Here is a 12,196-nt window from a genome sequence, read left to right on the forward strand (position 1 = left end):
CTTCTGAGCCACAGAATCAGATACCTGAATGCTTTAACTTTCCTCTGTTAAGTCATTCCCCCCTCTTCAAAGTGGTATAACTGCTTTTGAGGGCGATGGCCACAGGTGTACTCTGCACTGACTGTTTAACTCCTTTTACCCTCTTGACTGACATCCAGTTTCCTGTGTCCTGTATCGTGGACGTAACTACCTCTCTAAATATCCTATCTATCACCCCTCAGCCTGCTCGAATGATCCAGAGTTCATTCAGTTCCAGCTCGATCTCCTTGATGTGGAGTTTTAGAAGCTGCAGCTGGTTTCACTTCTTGTAGGTGAAGTCATCAGGAACACTGGAGGTCTCTGTGCCTTTTCACATCCTGCAAGAGGAGCATTCAACTATCTTGCTTGGCATCCCTACTGTACTAACTGTGCAAATATAAAGAAGGAAACAATAAATTGAAACTGATCTTCCTATAGCTGTTCTCGCTGTAAGCCTTGAAGAGCTAATGCCTCGTCCTCACTCTAACACTGTCCACTCCAACAAATGCTGCTCTGCTTGCCCCTGCCTTATTTTTACTTGCCCTGGCTAATGAATCCTGATTTTGTAATTGGCCACTGTTCATACTAGCCTGTGGCACAAGTAGCAATCCTGAGATTGTCTTCTCCCTTCTAAGTCCTGTAGTGGTTAGAACATGAAATGTAGTTACAATTATAGGAAAACTGGATAAATACTTGAAAGACAAGGGTATGCGGATCTATAGAGATGAGCAAGGCAGAAGAACTAACTGGATAGCTTATCAGAGAAATTAAAATGAAGTCCTCCTCTGTTCTGTAACCATTAAAAAATAATTTGGGATCAAATCTCATTTGGCCTTAACAGAATTCATGATGGTGCTGATCGAAATTAATCAAGATTTCTCAAATTTTAATTTAGTTGCTGGAACAAATCATTAATATCCCAAGATGGAATAAGCACATGTACCAAGTAATTCAAAATAGGGAAGTTGTTCCTGCAAAGTTTTTAAATTGGCATTTAAGCAAGCTGGAGGATAATTGGAGTTCAAGTTCACAGCTCCTTTTGTAATTAGCAGGCAGATATTTTCAATATTCAAAATTAGGTGCCTCCTGTACCTAATAAAGTGGCCACTGAGTGTATATTTGGGGTCTTCTACTGCTGTAGCCCAACCACTCCAAGGTTCGATGTGTTGTCCATTCAGAGATACTGTTCTGTTCACCACTGTTGAAACGCATGGTTACTTAAGATACTGTCAAATTGAATCAGTCTGACCATTCTGCTCTAACCTCTATCATTAACAAGTTGTTTTTTGCCCACAGAACTGCTGCTCACTGAACGTATTTTGTCCTTTGCATCATTCTCTATAAACTCTAGAGACTTGTGTGTGAATATCCAAGGAGATCAGCAGATTCTGAGATATTCAAACCATCCTATCTGGTACCAACCATCATTCCACGGTCAAAATCACTTTGCATTTCTTCCCCATTCTGACGTTTGGTCTGAGCTACAACTGAGCCCCTTGACTATGTCTGCATGTTTTTAGGCATTTAGTTGCTGCCACGTGATTGGCTGATTAGATATTTATATTAATATACAGGTGTACCTAATAAAGTGGCCACCGAGTGTAAATAAATAATCCTCTATTTTTAACATGCATGAAATAGCTGTGAAAATGTGATTTGTAGTGAAATTTATTGTACTGCATTTTGAAAGACAAATTATTGACCTTCAGAGAGAAGGATATCAGTTTAAGTCAACCAGATCAACTACATTAGCTGCTAAGATCAATACAACACAATTATATTAGTCTCCAGTATTACCTAATCTAAGATTAATATAGTAGATTTGGTTGATTACATACATGTAGCTTGCCAACTTTATTGGAATTAGGATTATTGATTGTAATAATATTGTCGGTAAATCTTATGTGCTGCTGCCAATAACCATATGTTTTACAGTTGGAAAACTGCAAACAATGGCTTGAATAGAGCAATAAAATTCAAATTAGTATTTTTTTATTTCATACCATTCACATACTCAGATTTCCCACAGTGCTCTTCAATCTCTTAAGTATTTTTAAAGCGTACCCACCAGTTAATGTCGAGAAACGCAGGAACAGTTTGCGCACAATGTTTTTCCTCTGACAGGTCCAATAAATTGTTTTGGGTGCTGGTTGATAGACAAATGTAGGTCAAGGCACTTTAAACTCCCTGCAAAATGTCAGGTTTAACATTTCATTGAAAAATGCCTTACTCATTTGAACATTAAGGATGTTTTTCCCTTCAAATGATAATGGAAAATTATTGGATGTACCTTTTGCTGTCCATAAATGCAAGAGGCCAGGTTGTACTTGGCCCTGCAACTCATGCTAACCCCTTCCCCTTGCTCAATTCAGTTCTGTGCTCCTCTGCCCCAACACCAGTGGGATCCTATGCACTGGAGGTTACCTTGCTGCAGCCCCTAAGCTGTAAAACAGAAAGTCAGATGCTCCTACATCAGATCCTGTGTTGCAGAGTTCAGATGAGGAAGTAAACAATGTGCAGAGCATTGTAGGGTAGATAGGTGAAGGTTCTCATTATCACAACTTTCAACACCTTTTGTAAGGTTCCATAATTCAGCTGTAATACATGTCCGCATATACCATTTATACACATTAATGTTAAGGTTGGATCCGCAATACTTTATGGTTTTCTGTAGTTCACGGTAATGGAATGTAACTGATACACTCAGACAATATATTGAAGTAAATGCAGAGCAACAAGACAGGTTAAAACCATCCCATGTTACTGCATCAACCAATACAATGGTTATTGCCAAGATAGCAACACCGACTATCAGGTGTTGTTTGTAATAGAAAAGGTATGAAATTTTAAACGTTTGCACGTTTGTTGGTTTAGAAGCTACTAAGTACATATAACTGAATGGAATAGCAACTGTTCCATGAGGTGCCAATTGTTCCTGCTCTCCCAAAATAAACATTCATATTTTTGATTACCTTCATGAATTAAATCAGCGTTTCCTAAAATGCCTACAGAATTTTCTTATGTTAACAAAAATAATGTTATTTTCAAGTCTTACTGTAGGGAGTTTAAAGTTCAGTCGATTATAATGATTTAAAATGTCAATAATCTGCACCACAACACTGAAGCCCAACACAAGCTTGAGGAACTAACACCTCATCTTCCATCTGAGCATGTTGCAACCTTCTGGGTCTGACATCAAATTCTCCATTTGTAAGTAACTTGCTCTTTTTTCCTGTCATCGGAGATGCCCATTTCTGCCCGTCATCCATCTATAATGTCAGACTAAGTTTTTTTTTCTCTCCACTAGGAGAGAGAGCCCTGCTGGGCATGTCCCATCGACCTTTGGTCAGCCACACAAAACATAAATAAAGAAGCATAGCTGCCTCTAAGTGCCACATTGACCTTTTTGGTCTCACCATATTAGAGATTTTAATTTTGTGCTTTCCATCATTCCCTAACCTTCTCTGAGTATTAAAAGGGTTTCTGACCTGAAATGTTGACTCAGTTTCTCTTTCCAAATGTGCTGCCAGGCCAGCTGAAAGTTTCCAGCATTTTATGTTTTTATTTCACATTTTAGCTCCTGCAATTGTTTTTTTCATGATCATAATTTTCTGGAATGTGTTAATGCACTGTGCAAAAGAAACTCAAACTAGAAAACTAGCAATTTATAAAAGCTTGCTATCAGGAATGTGAATTAAATTAAAAAGTCTTGGTGGTATGTTTACAATGTGTAGTTTAAATTGCAAAATAGTTAGTCCAACCTTATGCTGATTCTATTCCTCTTCTAACCTTCCCACTCCGTCTACTTAATATACCCAACTTTTCCACTGAAGGAAATGAAAGATGTAGAGGAGAAGGTGCTTGCTGTCCTGAGGCAAATTAGGATGGATACCTCCTTGGGCGTGACAACGTGTTCCCTCAGAATGTGTGGGAGGCTAGTGCAGAAATTGCCAGGATGATGAAAAAGTTAATGAAAAATATTCTAAGGGACCAGATAGATAAATATTTAATTAGATAGGGACTGATTAGGGATAGTCTGCATGGTCTTTGTCTGAGGTAGGTTATGTCTAACCAATCTTCTAAAGTTTTTTGAAGAATTTACCAAGGAAGTTGATAAAGGAAAGGCAGTGGATAGGTCTACATTGACTTAAGCAAGGCCCCAGGCAATGTCCCACGTGGAAGTTTGGTCAAGAAAGTTCAGTTGCTTTGCATTCAAAATGAGGAGGTGATTTGGATTAGACATTGGCTTTGTGGGAGAAGCCAGAGAGTGGTAGTAGATAGTTGCCTTTCTAACTGAAGGCCTGTGACTAGTGTTGGGCTGTGGGGAACAGTACTGGGTCTGTTGTTGTTTCTCATCTATATCAATCATCTGGATGAAAATGTGGTTAACTGGATCAGCGAATTAATTGGTGGGTGACACCAAGGGCATAGTGGACAGCGAGGAAGGCTAGTAGAGCTTGCAGCGGGATCCGGATCCACTGGAAAATGGCAGATGGAATTTAATGCAGACAAGTGTGAGGTGTTGCACTTTGAGAGTAGCAACCAGGGTAGAACTTACACAGTGAGTGGTAGGGCACTGAGGAGTGCGGTAGAACAAGAGGATCTGGGAATGCAGGTCCATAAGTCTTCTCTGCCATTCATTCATGGCTGATCCTTTTTCTACCCTCCTCAGACCCACTCCCCAGACTTCTCCCCATAACCTTTGATGCAGTGTCCAATCAAGAACCTATCAAGATCTGCCGCAAATACACCCAACAACCTGGCCTCCACAGCTACCTGTGGTAACAAATCCACAAATTCACCACCCTCTGGCTAAAGAAATATCTCCACATCTGTTTTAAATGGATACCCCTCTATCCTGAGGCTGTGCCTTCTTTTTCTAGACTCTCCCATCATGGGAAACAACCTTTCCACATCTACTCTGTCTAGGCCTTTCAACAATTAACTGGTTTCAATGAGATCCGCCCTCATCCTTCTAAGTTCCGGCGAGTACAGACCCAGAGTCATCAAAGGCTGCTCGTATGACAGGCCTTTCATTCCCAGAAACATTTTTTCTTATTTGATGAGCCCAAAACTGTACACAATGCTCAATGTGAGGCCTCATCTGTGCCTTATTAAGCCTCAGCATCACATCTCTGCTCTTGTATGTTAATTAGCCTTCATAGATCAAGGTATTGAATACAAGAGTTAGGATGTTATGTTAAAATTGTGTAAGACATTGGCGAGGCCTAGTTTGGAGTGTTGTGTGCAGTTTGGTCACTTCCATACAGGAAAGATGTAAATAAGGTTAAAAGAGTGCAGAGAAAAATTTACAAGGATGTTCCTGGGACTGGAGGACCTAAGTTATAAGGAAAGATTGAATAAGTTAGAACTTTATTCTCTAGAACGTAGAAGATTGAGGGGAGATTTGATAGAGATATATAAAATTATTTGGGCTACAGATAGGGTAAATGCAAACAGGCTTTTTTCACTGAGGTTTGGTGAGACTACAACTGGAGGTTATGGGTCAAGTGTGAAAGGTGAGGCATTTAAAGGGAACTTCTTCATTCAGAGGGTTATGAGTGTGTGGAATGAGCTGCCAGTGCAAGTGGTGGAAGCAGTTTCAATGTCAATGTTTAAGAGAAGTTTGGATAGTTACATGGATGGGATGGGTATGGAGGGCTATAGTCCAAGTGCAGGTTCATGAGAGCAGGAAGATTAAATTGTTCAGCACAGACTAGATGGGACAATGGACCTCTTTCTGTGCTGCAATTTTCTATAACGAGGTGGACCCAGACCTGGCAGTACGATGGCCTAGCAGACCATGTTCGGTGAATTAGTCATGGGAATGGACAGAACAAAGGGGCAAATAACTATGTAATGCACAGCGGTAATTGCCTGCTGGTTTAATTGGGAGTGCAGTATGATGGGAAATGGATTGGGCAACGTGAAGACAGTGCAGACGCAGCAAGCTGAAGCACAAAACTACGCATGTAAATGGAATTAATGTAGATGAGTTTAAGGGTGGCATAGATGTAGTGTGTCAAAAGGCCTGTTTCTGTGCTCTGTGACAATGACACCTTTTGAGGTGCAAAGCATAGAGCTGCTGCTTGGCATCCTAGCAATCTGGGTTCATTCTTGATCTCTCGATAATGGCTTTGTGGAGTTTGCACATTTCTCCCGGCTGCTCTCTGTTCCTCTCGCATCCCAAAAAATGCGCAGGTTGCTTTGTTAATTGCTTGCAAGTAAGTTGCCCTTACTGTGTAGTTAGATAGTAGAGTCTACTGGGGAATTGATGGGAAAATGAGAAGAATATTTTAGGATTATTAGATAATTAGTGTAAATGGTCATGTTGGACTCTGAGCTAAAACATACATATCTCCATGACTCTATAACCCTTGCTGCATTTACAAAATACCTACTCTCCTTTCATAAATAGCCTTAAACCAATGACAGTAAACAAACAGCTAATGAATCTGTCCTTAACCCCTTCTGCTACAAGGAGTGTAACACTAGCCTCTCCAGTTGATGAAACAAACTGAAGTCTCTCACACACACAGTGCCATTTCAACAGTTCTCTTCTGCACCCTGTCTAATGCCCACTTGTCCCTTCTAAATTCAGGTAGCCAGAATTAGACCCGAAACTCCAGATGAATCCAGAACAGTGCTTTAAAACGTTTGGCAATAAGTTCCATGTATTTGGACTCTGTTAGCTGAGAAGCAGTCTTTGGAAATTGGCTCTGAACACATCTGAAATTATCAGCAAGAGTCATACTTTCCTCACAGACATTTGGTTTCGTTCAAGTTCTTCTTTCATCTTTGCTTACTGTATTCCCAGTAAGTGGTATGGCTGCCATCCAATTTCTGCTCTGCTTTGTGATTTACTATTAACCCTGTCAGCTAAACCTACTATTTCTCCTTGCACACCTCAGGAATAACTTGTGAGACACTGTCTCCTTCTCTTAAGCACTCTCCTTTCGGATGACTGATGAAGAAGTAGAGCAGCCATGCTTTACTATCAGAAACCAGAAGATGTTGTTTCTACATTTTGAGCCAATGGTAGTAAATGTTTATTGCAACAAGCTGGTTTTGTAATGCTAACAGTCTCTGAAGGTTCTCAGGTTTGTGGTTACTGAGGAGGAAACTGTGTAAAGTAAGCTGCAGGACTCCTAAGCTGATCTAGAAGAAAAAAAACTAAAGACAAATGGAATAAAGCCTGAGCCAGAACAAAGCCCACTTGGAGCAGGAAAACACTGTATGATTTGAAATTAACTACAATGTTTTTCTCTTTCCTATTAAGTATTCTGAATGCACTGTTATTAATCCAACAAAGGAAACATGGGTTATATTGTGATGATATTTTGGTAATATCTAATTTGAGCAAGGCAAATCGGTTTTGCTCCTAAAACTGAAACAGTTGTGGAATTAATTCTTCAGGCAGTCAAACAGAATCTCAACTCTTGGACGAAATTCTGGGCATTATTTTCTTCCAGACTGATGCTCAATAATTACAAACCATCGTCAAGAGGAAGATGACGATTTACCCTTGAGTTAGTTACCTTAGCTGGAATATTTCTCATTTTAGTTGGTTGCAACTGTTTATAGATCTGGAACTTTAAAATCATAGAGACAGCAAAACGGATCCTCAGGCCCACCAAAAATGCAGCTACTATCAAGCACTCATTTACTGCAATCCTACATTAATCCAATTTTGCTTTCATTCCATTGATGTCAATTCCCACTAGGTTTGACCAATTACCTGTACAGACAGGGACATTCGCAGCGGCCAATTAATCTCCCAACCCAGATGTCTTTGGGATGCTAAAGTTCAAGATTATTGTCATCTGACTATACATATACACAACTAAATGAAACAACATTCCTCCAGACATGGTGCACCAACACAACATAGATCACACACAGCACATAAACCAAAATATTATACTATAAATAGGCATCCGTTAGTCTCATGAGACCATGGATTTGCGCCTTGGAAAGCTTCCAGGGAGCAGGCCTGGGCAAGGTTGTATGGAAGACTGGCAGTTGCCCATGCTGCAAGTCTCCCCTCTCCATGCCACCGATGTTGTCCAAGGGAAGGGCACTAGGGCTGATACAGCTTGGCACTGGCGTCGTTGCAGAGCAATGTGTGGTTAAGTGCCTTGCTCAAGGACACAACACGCTGCCTCAGCTGAGGCTTGAACTATCAACCTTCAGATCACTAGACCAACACCTTAACCACTTGGCCACGCGCCAACACTACTATAAATAAGTTAATAAAATATAATTCAAAATTCATGTGGTAAAGCACAGTACAGTAAACTGCTCGCTGTCCTAGTGACATGACCTCAGTGATAAGAGGTATTCATTGATCTCACAGCCTGAGGAAAGAATCTGTATGTTACCCAGTCTGGCAATCCAAATCCTGTTGCTTCTATACCTCCTCCCTGATGGTAGCGGGTCAATGAGGAGTAAAAATCTTTACATTATGTCTCTTGTCTGAATGTACATTGTGCAAGTTATACTAATTTGTAATAAGTAGTATGTACAGCAAGATATATAACAGAATAGTCAATGTAGCTTAGAAATACAATTGTGTCAGCCTGAATTAATCAGTCTGATAGCCTGGTGGATGAAGCTGTCCCAGATCCTGTTGGTGGTCCTGGCTTTAATGCTGTGTGCCGTTTCCTGGATGGTAGCAGCTGGAATAGTTTGTGGTTGGGGTGCCTTGGGTCCCCAATGATCCTTTAGGCCCTTTTTATGCACCTGTCATTGTAAATGACCTGTATAGTGGGAAGTTCACATCCACAGATGCACTGGGCTGTCCGCACCATTCTCTGCAGAGCCCTGTGATTGAGGGAGGTATAATTCGCATACGAAGCACTGATACAGCCAGTTAGGATGCTCTCAGTTGTGCCCCTGCAGAAAGTTCTTAGGATTTGGGGCCCATACCAAACTTCTGCAACCATCTGAGTTGAAAGAGGCACTGTTGTGCTTTTTTTCACCAAACAGCCGGTATGTACAGACCAAGTGAGATCCTCGGTGATATGTTACGGCTGAACCCGAGGGGGACAAATATCATTGCAGGTAGATTTGCTTGAGCTGTTTGGGAGAGTTTAATGTAACTTGGCAGAGGGATGAGAACTGGAGTGATAAGGCTGAGGATGGGGCCGTTGATTTACAAATACAGTGCATAGTGAGGCTGCTAGCAAGAACGGGTTAATTATAGGGCAAAATTGCTGTCAATGGGATGAGTTGCAACGTAAAAGAGGAACAAAATGGAAAAGGATGATGAATACAGGACTGCTGGTGTTATATTCCAATGCATATGGTAAACGAAATAAGGTTGGTAAACTTGCAGCACAGTTAGAGATTGGCAGGTATGGCATTTTGAACATCACTGAGTTGTGCCTGAAAGAAGATTATTGCTGGTAGCTTAACATCCAAGGATACACATTTTGTCAAAAGGACAGGCAGGTAGGCAGAGGGGGTGGGATAGCTCTATTGGTAAAAAAAAATGAAATCAAGTTCTTAGAAAAAGGTGACATAGGATCAGAAGGAAGAGAATCCTTGTGTTGTAGAGCTAAGAAACTACAAGGGTAAAAAGACCCTGATGGGAATCGCATCCAGGCCTCCGAACAGTAGGATAATTGTGGGCTATAAATTACAACAGGAGATAGAAAAGATAATGTCAAAAGGGCATTCCAAAGAAGAAGCATACAAATTAGCCAGAGAAAGTGGCTCACCTGAGGACTGGGAGAAATTCAGATTTCAGCAGAGGAGGACAAAGGGCTTAATTAGGAAGGGGAAAAAAGATTATGAGAGAAAACTGGCAGGGAACATAAAAACTGACTGTAAAAGCTTTTATAGATATGTAAAAAGGAAAAGACTGGTAAAGACAAATGTAGGTCCCCTACAGACAGAAACTGGTGAATTGATTATGGGGAGCAAGGACATGGCAGACCAATTGAATAATTACTTTGGTTCTGTCTTCACTAAGGAGGACATAAATAATCTTCCAGAAATAGTAGGGGACAGAGGGTCCAGTGAGATGGAGGAACTGAACGAAATACATGTTAGTAGGGAAGTGGTGTTAGGTAAATTGAAGGGATTGAAGGCAGATAAATCCCCAGGGCCAGATGGTCTGCATCCCAGAGTGCTTAAGGAAGTAGCCCAAGAAATAGTGGATGCATTAGTGATAATTTTTCAAAACTCGTTAGATTCTGGACTAGTTCCTGAGGATTGGAGGGTGGCTAATGTAACCCCACTTTTTAAAAAAGGAGGGAGAGAGAAACCGGGGAATTATAGACCGGTTAGCCTAAAGTCGGTGGTGGGGAAACTGCTGGAGTTAGTTATCAAAATGTGATAACAGCACATTTGGAAAGCGGTGAAATGATCGGACAAAGTCAGCATGGATTTGTGAAAGGAAAATCATGTCTGACGAATCTCATAGAATTTTTTGAGGATGTAACCAGTAGCGTGGATAGGGGAGAACCAGTGGATATGGTATATTTGGATTTTCAAAAGGCTTTTGACAAGGTCCCACACAGGAGATTAGTGTGCAAACTTAAAGCACACGGTATTGGGGGTAAGGTATTGATGTGGATGGAGAATTGGTTAGCAGACAGGAAGCAAAGAGTGGGAATAAACGGGACCTTTTCAGAATGGCAGGCGGTGACTAGTGGGGTACCGCAAGGCTTAGTGCTGGGACCCCAGTTGTTTACAATATATATTAATGACTTGGATGAGGGAATTAAATGCAGCATCTCCAAGTTTGCGGATGACACGAAGCTGGGTGGCAGTGTTAGCTGTGAGGAGGATGCAGAGTGACTTGGATAGGTTGGGTGAGTGGGCAAATTCATGGCAGATGCAATTTAATGTGGATAAATGTGAAGTTATCCACTTTGGTGGCAAAAATAGGAAAACAGATTATTATCTCAATGGTGGCCGATTAGGAAAAGGGGAGGTGCAACGAGGCCTGGGTGTCATTATACACCAGTCATTGAAAGTGAGCATGCAGGTACAGCAGGCGGTGAAAAAGGTGAATGGTATGCTGGCATTTATAGCGAGAGGATTCGAGTACAGGAGCAGGGAGGTACTACTGCAGTTGTACAAGGCCTTGGTGAGACCACACCTGGAGTATTGTGTGCAGTTTTCGTCCCCTAATCTGAGGAAAGACATCCTTGCCATAGAGGGAGTACAAAGAAGGTTCACCAGATTGATTCCTGGGATGGCAGGACTTTGATATGAAGAAAGACTGGATGAACTGGGCTTGTAGTCGTTGGAATTTAGAAGATTGAGGGGGGATCTGATTGAAACGTATAAAATCCTAAAGGGATTGGACAGACTAGATGCAGGAAGATTGTTCCCGATGTTGGGGAAGTCCAGAACAAGGGGTCACAGTTTGAGGATAAAGGGGAAGCCTTTTAGGACCGAGATTAGGAAAAACTTCCTCACACAGAAAGTGGTGAATCTGTGGAATTCTCTGCCACAGGAAACAGTTGAGGCCAGTTCATTGGCTATATTTAAGAGGGAGTTAGATATGGCCCTTGTGGCTACGGGGATCAGGGGGTATGGAGGGAAGGCTGGGGCGGGGTTCTGAGTTGGATGATCAGCCATGATCATAATAAATGGCGGTGCAGGCTCGAAGGGCCGAATGGCCTACTCCTGCACCTATTTTCTATGTTTCTATGTTACGATAGTAATAGGGGTTTCAGTATGCAGGTAAATTGGGGAAATTAGGTTAAAGCTGGATTCCAAGAAGGGGAATTTTTGGAATGCCTACAAAGATGGCATCAGTCAGAAACAAGAGAAAATCTGCAAATGCTGGAAATCCAAGCAACACACCCAATATGCAGGCAGAACTCAGCAGGCCAGGCAGCATCCACGGAAAAGAGTACAGTCAACATTTTAAGCTGATACCCTTCAGTAGGACTGAAGGTTTGAGTACTGCTGAAGGGTCTTGGCCCGAAACATCAACTGCACTCTTTTCCATAGATGCTGCCTGGCCTGCTGAGTTCCTCCAGCATTTTGTGTGTGTCTTGCTATGATGACATCGGTTTTCATTGTGGAAGACATTGCGCCGGAGTTTCAAGGGTGTTAGGGGCAGAGTGAGTGACATTGCCATTACTAGGGACAAGGTGTTTGCAAAAGAAAGGTCTGAAGGAAGTATTGTGTACTTGGATGGGATCTTCTCTGGAAT

At 41.5% G+C, this 12,196-nt stretch overlaps 1 protein-coding gene across 2 annotated transcripts in view; it reads left to right on the forward strand.

Annotated features, from left to right (window-relative positions):
* LOC134345414 (ephrin type-A receptor 3-like) overlaps positions 1–12,196 on the forward strand; it is a 380,595-nt gene that overhangs the window by 278,787 nt on the left and 89,612 nt on the right. Inside the window, exon 9 of one of the 2 annotated variants that reach the window (XM_063046043.1) lies at positions 1,315–2,118. The exons of the other annotated variant lie outside the window; for it this stretch is intronic. Coding sequence (XP_062902113.1) covers positions 1,315–1,330 — 16 coding nt within the window. The 3' untranslated portion in view covers positions 1,331–2,118. Of the gene's footprint in view, positions 1–1,314; positions 2,119–12,196 lie in introns of those variants that run through there. 2 annotated transcript variants of the gene reach the window in all.

This window comes from Mobula hypostoma, chromosome 4 (assembly GCF_963921235.1).
Source record: "Mobula hypostoma chromosome 4, sMobHyp1.1, whole genome shotgun sequence".
NCBI lineage: Eukaryota > Metazoa > Chordata > Chondrichthyes > Myliobatiformes > Myliobatidae > Mobula > Mobula hypostoma.